The sequence below is a fragment of the Onychostoma macrolepis genome, chromosome 04 (genome assembly GCF_012432095.1).
Source record: "Onychostoma macrolepis isolate SWU-2019 chromosome 04, ASM1243209v1, whole genome shotgun sequence".
NCBI classification, from domain to species: domain Eukaryota; kingdom Metazoa; phylum Chordata; class Actinopteri; order Cypriniformes; family Cyprinidae; genus Onychostoma; species Onychostoma macrolepis.
The window spans coordinates 9,019,557-9,030,539 of NC_081158.1; the positions used below are offsets into that span (position 1 = coordinate 9,019,557).

Below are 10,983 nucleotides of genomic sequence, written 5' to 3' on the forward strand. Positions count from 1 at the left end.
GCCACTTTGCTGTAGCTTTATGAATGCATGATTGGCGAGGCACAATCCTCCATTGGATTGTCCATTGGCACAAGGACAATGCCAGTTATTTTTCTTTTTATTGTAAGCTACCATGACTCTTCCCATCCTGCTGTAATAGGACATTGTTGGTTCAAACACAGAAATGAAATGCTTTGTTGATGGACCTCCAACATTGACATGAAAAGACAAAGGTGTCTCTGCAGTGTTTGCCTCTTGCTGCAACTTTACCAGCTGGGCTTTTCTTGCCTCACCAAATCACTTCTGCTGGACCAGCTGAGAGAGACTGTTCTCTGTCAGTGCAACATTGGGGTTGTCAACTAGTTTACAAAAAGACAGCGATTTGACATGGCAACACTCAAAGGACAGTATCCCAGTGTTATGGGCAAACTCTGCATTTAAAATACATTGGTCAAGTTCACATGCTGAGCGATAGTTTGGGCCCCAAGTATTTTTTATTACGTGAATGGGTGTTGCTTGACCAAGAAAAGCCTTTTCAACAGCAAAAATGCCAATTTTTTCATCAATGCACTGAGATTGAAAGTGCCTCTCAGGAGTAATTGTATTTTCTTTTTCAGTGTGATGCCTTCTAATGTGAGTTCATAGATTTTTGGCCAGTAAGGTCAAATCACATTGGCTGCAAGTGACAGTCCTCTTTTTAGGAGCTGGGCATTTTGGGAGGATGGCAGGTGACTGAGGCGGCGTCTGCTGAACTGAGGAGGAAGACTGAGGCGGGCGGCATCTGCTGGACCGAGGAGGAAGACTGAGGCAGCGAGGAGGAACACTGAGGCGGTGAGGAGGAAGACTGAGGCGGCATCTGCTGGACTGAGGAGGAAGACTGAGGCAGCGTCTTCTGAACCGAGGAGGAAGACTGAGGCAGCGAGGAGGAAGACTGAGGCGGCGTCTGCTGAACAGAGGAGGAAGACTGAGGCTGGGTTGGTGGTGAAGCATGGGTGGCGATGTGCTTCAGCAAATTTGCCCGAGTTATTACAGTCGCTGAACAATAGCAGCAGTGAAAGTGGGACTTTGCCCGACATTTTAAACTACATTTTAAAATGGTGAAATCTGAAAGGGCAAAAAAAGAAAATAAGTTTGTTGAAAATTGCCTAAATTTAACCTTCACTTGTTTGCATTTTGCTCTGGACAGTGGACAGTCGCAAGACAGAATTTTCATTAGCACCATCCATGTGCAAACTGAGCCTTACTACAAATTCACAAACAATTCAATCAGAAGCATGCACAGTGCATTGTTGGCTGGTTCGGTACCATACTAAACTTTAACTAAAGCGACATAATGTCACGAATCTGGTCTGCACTCCCGGTCACTCACCACTAGAGGTCACCCGCTCACCACATGGACTTTCACACCACACATCACATGGACTCCAATTCCCATCATCAAACACTGATCACAGCTGTCACCAATCACTCATTGCACCAATCACACGCACACCTGATCACACAGCATCACTAATCACACACACTATTTCAACCCTGGACATTCTCCCCCTCGTCGCCGAGTATCGTATGCACTATCGCTGCCCTACAGAGCCCGTTAGTTTTCCTTGCCTTGCCTTGCCTTGCCTTGCCTTGCCTTGCCTTGCCTTGCCTTTGTTGGATTGTGTTTTCCCCTGCCTGGACTATCGCTGACATTTTTGGTTTCCCTCTCCTGTCTTGCCCTTTGGATACTGTTCGCTGATCGTCGACCCACGCTTGCCCTAAGTTTACTCTTTGTCTTGTCCCTGCCATACCTGTTTGCCATTGTTTCGACCCTGCCTGTATCTTTGACCATGCCTGTAAATAAAAGCCTGCACATGGATCCGCACGCCTCTCGTCTCGTCAGCCCTGTTACAGAATACTCGGCCACGCAAGGATCCAGCGGCTTTCATGAGCAATACTGGCCTGGTATGTACACTTCAAGGCGATTATTAGCCCTCAAGCAGGGTATACGGTCACTTGAGGACTTCACCCAAGAGTATCTAGACATTGCTAATGATTCTGATTTTCCAGATGATGTCTTGATTGATTTCTTCTGTGACGGCATTAATCAGCCACTAAAATCAGAGCTTATTTGTAAGGGTCCACGTTCCTCACTCAGTCAGTTTTTAGATTATGCTCTGTTATGTGTTGGCTCTTCATTTACTTTGGGTGTTGCGGAGGAGGAAAATAACACCGCGTTTGTGACTAAAATGGCAGCGACACCGGAGCCCGTTCACAAAATGGCAGCCACAACAACACCCCGTCATGTCATTGCTGCCAGTAAAGAGCTAAATCAAGTCACAGTCAATCTACATAAATCAAGTCACGTCACGGCTGTTCGTCCAGAGTCACCGCAGCACGTCACGGCTGTTCGTCCAGAATCACTTCACATCTCAGCTGCTCGTCCAGAGTCACAGCAGCACGTCACGGCTGTTCGTCCAGAATCACTTCACGTCTCAGCTGCTCGTCCAGAGTCACAGCAGCACGTCACGGCTGTTCGTCCAGAATCACTTCACGTCTCAGCTGCTCATCCAGAGTCACAGCAGCACGTCCCGGCCGCTCGTCCTGAGTCACTTTACGTTACACAGCTGTTCGTCCAGAGTCACAGCAGCACGTCACAGCTGTTCATCCAGAGTCACAGCAGCACGTCACAGCTGATCTCCTAAAGTCAAGTCACGTCACAGCTGTCCGTCCAGAGTCACAGCAGCACGTCACAGCTGTCCGTCCAGAGTCAAAGCAGCACGTCACAGCTGTCCGTCCAGAGTCAAAGCAGCACGTCACAGCTGTCCGTCCAGAGTCAAAGCACCGTCCAGAGTCGGGTCACGTCTCCGCTGACCTTCCAGAGTCACAGCGTCACGTCTCCGCTGACCTTCCAGAGTCACAGGGTCACGTCCGGTCTGACACACCCAGATCATCAAGGTCAGTCTTTCATTATCCCAGTCTGATATCCAGCGTGAGGGATTCACCGCTGGTGTCTGCATGCACAGCTGGTATCCCCAAACCCAATCACTCTAGCCCTCCTGTTCCTGAACTGATTCCCCTGTCTGAAGTGCTTCCTGTGATGGGGATCGCTTTATGTTGTGTTTGGGCTGCGTACACCACCGCAGAACTGCCCGAGGTGGTGGCACCCGCTGTAGCTTCTCCAGAGGTGGCGGTCCATGCTGCAGAACCTCCAGAAGCGGCAGGGCTCGCGTCGGCCCCTTGTATGGTGGTGGCGCCCAGTAATGTACTCTCAACCTGTTATGTGGCGGTCGAAGAGACCGTTACTAAATTCTCCCTGTGTCCCGAGGTTACTGCTGTAGAACCTCCAGAGGTGGCGGCAGCTGCTGCAGAACCTCCAGAGGTGTCAGCAGTAGCTGTCAATAAACTCTCGTTCTGTCCTGTCACGGCTATGGAGGCCGTCAAAGAACTCTCGTTCTGTCCTGTCACGGCTATGGAGGCCGTCAAAGAACTCTCGTTCTGTCCTGTCACGGCTATGAAGGCCGTCAATGAACTCTCGTTCTGTCCTGTCACAGCTATGGAAACTAACCATGAACTTTCTGTGTTCCCTACCTCAGTCCTTGTGTCTGTGCATGTTCTGTCTCCTCCTTATGTCTCCATTCTCCCTAGGTCCCAGGCCCTGCTGTGGGTTCCTGATCCGTCGTGGTGGCCTCCCGCGCTATCTGCTCCACCGTGGTGGTCTTCTGCTCCAACTGTTCCATCTGGTCCGCCCTGGTGGGCTCCTGTCCCGTCTGGTCCGCCCTGGTGGGCTCCTGTCCCGTCTGGTCCGCCCTGGTGGGCTCCTGTCCCGTCTGGTCCGCCCTGGTGGGCTCAAGTCCCGTCTGGTCCGCCCTGGTGGGCTCGTGTTCTGTCGGCTCCGCCCTGGTGGGCCCCAGTCCCGCCTGCTCAGCCCTGGTGGGTCCCAGTCCCGCCTGCTCCGCCCTGGTGGGTTCCAGTCCCGTCCACTCTGCCCTGGCTTCCTGCTCTGCCAGCTCTACCTCAGTCCCAGATCACTCCGCTGCCACAGGGACCTGGCCCTCCATCCCTCCCCCTGTTCCGCCTCCGCTCCACCTCCCTCCTGGATTATAGACTGTGTGGAGCGTCTGGAAGCCGTTCTTTCACACGCACACCTGATCACACAGCATCACTAATCACACACACTATTTCAACCCTGGACATTCTCCCCCTCGTCGCCGAGTATCGTATGCATTATCGCTGCCCTACAGAGCCCGTTAGTTTGCCTAGCCTAGCCTTGCCTTGCCTTGCCTAGCCTTGCCTTTGTTGGATTGTGTTTTCCCCTGCCTGGACTATCGCTGACGTTTTTGGTTTCCCTCTCCTGTCTTGCCCTTTGGATACTGTTCGCTGATCGTCGACCCACGCTTGCCCTAAGTTTACTCTTTGTCTTGTCCCTGCCATACCTGTTTGCCATTGTTTCGACCCTGCCTGTATCTTTGACCATGCCTGTAAATAAAAGCCTGCACATGGATCCGCACGACTCACGTCTCGTCAGCCCTGTTACACATAAGCAAAAGACAGTTAAACTCACCATGATGTTGCACTGCCCACTGAAAGTGATTTTTGATGAGATAATACATCAGTTGTGGCATACTGGTGTAACTGCAGAATGGGCACTCACTAGTGCAGTTTTTTAAATAATGCTCACATTCCCCCTTGCTTAACACAGTTTTGTGCATTTTTGCAGGGGAAATGGCTCTTAAAAGAGCCTTTGGGTTATAAAGTGAATAACAACAAAAAAAGAGGAGAGAGATGGAGAGATGGTGGGGATGACAATGAGAAGGATCTACAAAAAAAGGAAATACATAGAATCAGTATTAGCAAAAAAAGTTTTTTTTTGTTTTTGTTTTTTACTCGTGCAGGGTGTCCAAAGTCGGTCCTGGAGGGCCACAGTCCTGGAATTTAGCTCTAACTTGCCTCAACACACCTGCCTAGAAGTTTCTAGTAAGCCTAATAAGATCTTGATTGGCTGGTTCAGGTGTGTTTATTGGGGATGGAGCTGAACTCTGCAGGACAGTGGTCCTCCAGGAGCAGGATTGGGCACCTGCTCTAGTGCATATACTGTATAGCAGCATAACAGTATGTAATATAAAAAAACAAGCTCTACATTCAAGGACTGTTAAACTTAATCATACTTTTGGTTGAATTATTATTATTGAATGTAGTTTACGGTTTATTTTAATAGATGTATAATTAATAATATTAATAATAATAATATCTAAATATTTTACATATAATAATTTTATTCACAGAAAAACAATATAAATTTGTATAGCTACTGTTAATATGAACTTGTCCTATATTATTTCTGCTGGTTCAGTTTTGCCACTGTATTTCTTTTTAAGGGGCTTATTTTGGGAACACTATATCATAATCATAATCCCACCAAAACCACACACTAATGCTGCTTTCTAAAGTGCTCTCAGAATTATCATAAATATGAGTTTCCTAGGTAAATATTGCACTCGAACGCCCTCCCATTTCGAAACTTTAATGCGATGAGCTCGTAATCACAACTTCAATAGTGAGAATTATCAAATTTCCGATAGAACGTGAAGGCGGCATTAGGCCTACAATGCTTTTGGGAAACGCAGACCTGGTTATTTTAAAAGCAGACTACCTTGCGTGACATGGTTGAGCGAGTAAAGTTAGGCGATTTTATTTTTAAACTACTTCACATTTCCTTTTAACAACACATTAAACGCCACTTTAGAATTAATCATTCTAATTAAACAAATTAGACAAGAGACGTAGCTCGCCTGTACCCACCATGCAGCGAAGAACAGCGTAAATGAAAAAACCACGAGAATCGATGTTATGACTTGACGCCATTAACCAATGAGAACAGTTGTAGGCGGGACGAGACGTGCAGCCCCGCCCCAGATACAGCCCCACCTCGATCTACGTCATTACTTTGCCACTAACCAATGAGAAGTTTTGTGGGCGGGGCGACACGTGCAGCCCCGCCCCAGATGCAGCCCCGCCTCGATCTGCAGGCTTCAGCCGGGTGCTTCTCGCTGTGTCTGCAATCCAAAAAAAAAAAAGTGCATGGGTATTTACATACAGAAAACACATACGAGTAATAGAACACGTCAGAGAAATGTATTCTTAGTGAAATACATGTGTTTTTTTTTTATAATTGTGTGCTGAAAATTACCTCCAACAAATGTATGTACACATACACAGTGGAGATTTATGTTGCCTTCACGTGCTATCGGAATTATCGTAAATACAAGTTTCCTAATCGGAAATTGGACGTGAACGGCCTCTGAAGTCGTATTTACTACTGGGAAATTCTGAAATAATTTTGATACCCGAGTTTCTGAGTTGGGCGGGTCATGAACTTTAAACATGGTGGAGGTGACAATCATTGCTGCTGTCAATGCTGTTCTCACAACAACTACATCCCTTTGTCTTGTCGCTAAAGTAGTGTATTTATAGGCTAGATATGAATGATCATGCGAAGCATATTGTATGTTTTATAAGCATTGAAATAAGTATGTATTTGACCGAAATTCCAGAATTGTCAGTGAACTGCATGTGTAGTGCGGTGAATGTTTATATGATTGTTAACCAATGGGATGCTACATTTGATTCTTTCCGACATTAAAGCACTTGAATACGACAAGCTCGTAATCACGACTTCATAAATGGGAAATAGGAAATTTCCGATAGCACGTGAAGGCAGCATTAAAGCAGTGATGAGAAGTTTGGCTCTTTTCAAAGATTCGGCTCTTTTGGCTCAGCTCCCTTAGAAGAGCCGGCTCTTACGGCTCCCAAATGGCTCTTCATTTAGTATCACTCGGAGCCTTCTATTTTATCCCAATTTAGCAATTCGTTTTTTGTGTGTGTTGGTAAGCAATTGTTTATTCAGTGTTTTCATAAAAGCCTTATTTTTATGCATTTTTTGTTAAAAAAAAAAAAAAAAATTAAATACACAGTTAATATTACTATTATAACATTTTAATAAAACTTTAATTTAACAATTGAACACAGAACCACAGCAAACAAATCAAATAAATAAAAGCAAAAGAATTAAGATACTTTAGTCTTTAGTGTAGGTTGGCATTCAGAAATATCAGATGCCTCAGCTTGGATGTGCTGTTGTGATTTCTCCTCTCTGTGATTATTTGTCGTGTTTTTGAGAAGACATCACTCTGAGGGGACCGATGTTGCAACAATGCGGTGTCTTCCTTCCTTAACCAACGTGCTTGCATTTAAATCTGGCTCCACCGCCTCTCTCTGTCGTCCTGTGTACCTGGCCTGTAACACTACACTCACTATCTTCAGAGCGTGTGTCCCCCTTCCTTCTTTCACATAATGGTCTGATCCTAGTCTGTCCTCCCATGTGATTAGCCGCATGTGTATTTATTTATTTTTTTGTAACGAAAAATGCAGAACAATAAGGCTTTTATGAAAACAGTAAATAAAAAATTGCTTACCAACACACAAACCATTTACAATTGCTAAATTGGGCTAAAATAGAAGGCTCCATCTGAAGATTTGGCTCTCCCCGACGGAAGTCGGCTCTTCTCGTTCGCTACAAAGAATTGGCTCTAGAGCTGGCTCGTTCGCGAACGACACATCACTAATTTAAAGCAACACTATGTAGCATTTGCTCAGAGACAAGGGTAGCTGCAGCCTGGAGCAACGGGTGTGCCGAAAGGTCTTTATAATTGGTTGCGAAAGTTTCCCGATTCACAACGGCGGACTGTGATTTTAAACGCTATTGATCCTTTTAATCTGTTAAAGTAATAAATCCAACATAATTCTATAAACCCAAATTCCATTTTTTCCACGCGGATTATTGATGTCATCACCACCGCGTGTTTGTACAGTGCATCCATAATCAAAATAATTAATCAAAAACAGATTACATTTATTATTTTTAAGGATATAGAGTCTCACAAGCTGTCATAATTTCTAAATATCTTTTAGTATTCCAATGTATTGATTACACAGGATAGAAAAAAAGTTATAGAATCAATAATTTTGTCTGTTTTTAACTGTTTTACAATTTTTCTAAAAGTGCATGCAAATTCAAAATGTTTTGCCTGATAAGGACAAACATATATGGTTGATAAAACACTCAATACACAATAATAATAATAATAATAATAATCAGAAGAAGAATGAGTACTGTTTGACAACCTTATGTTAAGTGGCATTAAAGGGGTCATATGACATTGCTAAAAAGAACATTATTTGGTGTAATGCAATGTGTTTATGTGGTTTAAGGTTCAAAAAACATTATTTTCCACATACTGTACATTATTGTTGCTCCTCTATGCTCCGCCTTTCTGAAACGCGTCGATTTTTACAAAGCTCATTGTTCTGAGAAGCGAGGTGTGCTCTGATTGGCTAGCTATCCAGTGCGTTGTGATTGGCCGAATATCTCAAGCGTGAGACGGAAATGTTACGCCCCTCTCTCACCGTATTGTGATGCCGTGTCCCGGCGCGATGACACTAAAACAATAAAAACCCATTATAAATGAGGCATTTGTTGCATCCAGTGGGGACATAATTACTGATTATAATGACTTATACTGTCTTTTTAAACATTACCATGTCTGCTTTTGTGATCGGAGAAACAACAAACAACAAGCGCTACTATACATTGCTCAAAGCTTGCGTTTGAATAGTCAGTAGCAGAAACGTACTTGCAGGCTGAGTCAGAAGCGTCAGACTGTCCTTGCAAAGGTGGAATTGCCCCACTTTATAGAAACAGCCTTTGTGCACAGCTGGCATTGTAGGCTACTCTTCCAGGTTCAGGAAACAGTCCTCCGTAAAATGCACTGCACACACTCTAATATTTGGGTTGAACTGTTCTGGAACAGTGTTGTAAATACAACTTAACCACTAATTTCTAGTTGAGTCCTCTTTTGGAAGCCCAAACAAAGTAGTTTCGCTTTCACAACGAAACACAGCGTCTCCAGGCAGCAAATATAATACAGCGAGAATAATAGTACCACCTTCTTTCTTTGCGTATACATTTGGGCGGTGTTTTGCAAATCTCCCCACACGGTGACGTACACATGTGGGGGCGTGTTTGAATGAGCCGTTTTAAGAGGGCGTGGACGAGTCTTAAATTTTATAAAGAATATCTCTTTGGTTTTGAGACTTTAGTCTTTGCAACTTCAGGGATCTCATCTATGCACAAACAGCTTGTAACACTCCGAAGAGAAAGGAAAACTTGAAATCGCATCACATGACCCCTTTAACCAATTTGACAAACACACAAGATTAGACAATAGGCCTACAACATTTATTCAGTTCCAGTTGTCAAGGGCTTGTCTACACACGTAAAAAATACTTAAAAATAAATAAATAAATAAATAAAATGCCACCCAAATCCATTATTTTGGATTCAACCATGCTGTAGTAGCAGTCCATAGAACAGAAACCATCAAACTCTATTGGAATAGAACGCAGGGAACACCCCTTTTTTTCTGATGCCACAGTGTCCAGTGGTGTTTTTGTAGATGCATCCACACCACCACACTTGGTGAGCTCGAACTCCACTCTGTATTTTTTCCTCACATCAGGACTGACAGGCTTCCAGCCAACGATTCCTACACAAGAAAAAGAAATTAGAAACTGAAAACCTTTCAATTAATGCAATAAACATTCTAAATATAAACTTGTTGTTTATTTAATAAAGGTGAAATTGTCTTCATAAAGCCTGATGGCTGACAATGTCATAAAACTTTCTGCACAGCACACTAGTGACAGTGTGAGAACAGCTCCATATCCTTCATAGACAACATCTACAATAATCTAGCAGTCTTAGCAGTTCTGACAGTAGCTAAATTAAAGAAAACATATAAAATGATAAATGACAAAACTATTTTAAATGCATAATTACAACAAATCTAGGTTAGTGAAATACTTCACAATATTCAGTCATACATCAGCAATGCTTTCTGCTGGGTTCATGGCTGGAAAGAAAACAAACATTGCAAATGACAATTAGTAATTTAGGGCTATAAAATTACAATTATTAATTACATAACCGTTTTCAAATGTGCATTAAAAAAATTATTTGTTTAAAGAAATATTGTATTTTGTAAAAAACATTGTATATCTATACAAAGTGACAATTTACAGCCACTTCTTTACCAATTATTTATGGGTTAGTTGTTGCAGCCCTAGATGCATGTTTTTTTAAAATTATTATTACTATAAATTTCCACTGACAATGTTTTAATATATTTTTTTACATGATATTGTGTTTTATATTTTAAATTGTTTGTTAACCTATTATATTTCCCTTTAACTGTGGCAAGTCCTCAACTGAACTTTTTTGTTCTGAAAGAGACCTTAAAAAGAGAGAGAGATTTATAAAGTGCTAAATGTCATCACTTTAAATTTGATAAAAGACTTAAAATTTATTCTGAGCCTTCCAAGTAGGAGTGTACACCACCATCTCCTTATGCCTGGCATATTAGCCTGTTTCAAAAAAGCAAGTCAAGTCACCTTTATTTATATAGCGCTTTTACAATACAGATTGTGTCAAAGCACTTAACAGTATCAAATTGGAGGATAGAGTGTCAGTAATGTATAATGATAAGATTAAACACTCAATTTTCAGTTAAAGGCATTTCATTATTGAATTCAGAGATGTCATTGTCTAGCTCAGTTTAGTTTAAATAGTATCTGTGCAATCAAATCGGCGATAATCGCTAGAAATTAAGTGTCCCCAACTGAGCAAGCCAGAGGCGACAGCGGCAAGGAACCAAAACTCCTCTGTGACAGAATGGAGAAAAACCTTGGGAGAAACCAGGCTCAGTCGGGGCCAGTTCTCCTCTGACCAGACGAAACCCACAGTTCAAAAGTTTATATTTCTATTTTAATTTTGTTGCAATTTCTAACAATAGTAGTATTATGTAGTTAGGTATTTTATTATATTTTAGTTATTTAGTTATTTTTGGTTGATATATCTGGGGATATATCTCTGGGGGTCATCTGGGTGTCCTGGTCTCCGCTGACGAT

The 10,983-nt window shown here is 43.0% G+C and overlaps 1 protein-coding gene across 1 annotated transcript; it reads left to right on the plus strand.

Moving 5' to 3' along the window:
• The first annotated feature begins 15 nt into the window (after positions 1–15).
• On the plus strand, positions 16–10,730 carry LOC131538756 (uncharacterized). Its single transcript, XM_058772848.1, has 2 exons — positions 16–4,971; positions 10,455–10,730. The coding sequence occupies exon 1, from the start codon at positions 3,059–3,061 to the stop codon at positions 4,244–4,246; it is 1,188 nt and encodes a 395-aa protein (XP_058628831.1). The 5' UTR covers positions 16–3,058; the 3' UTR covers positions 4,247–4,971; positions 10,455–10,730.
• Positions 10,731–10,983: the final 253 nt, after the last annotated feature.

What these genes read in the sequence shown, in the direction of transcription:
- LOC131538756 (XM_058772848.1), top strand. Translation starts at nt 3,059, where the DNA reads ATGGGGATCGCTTTATGTTGTGTTTGGGCTGCGTACACCACCGCAGAA.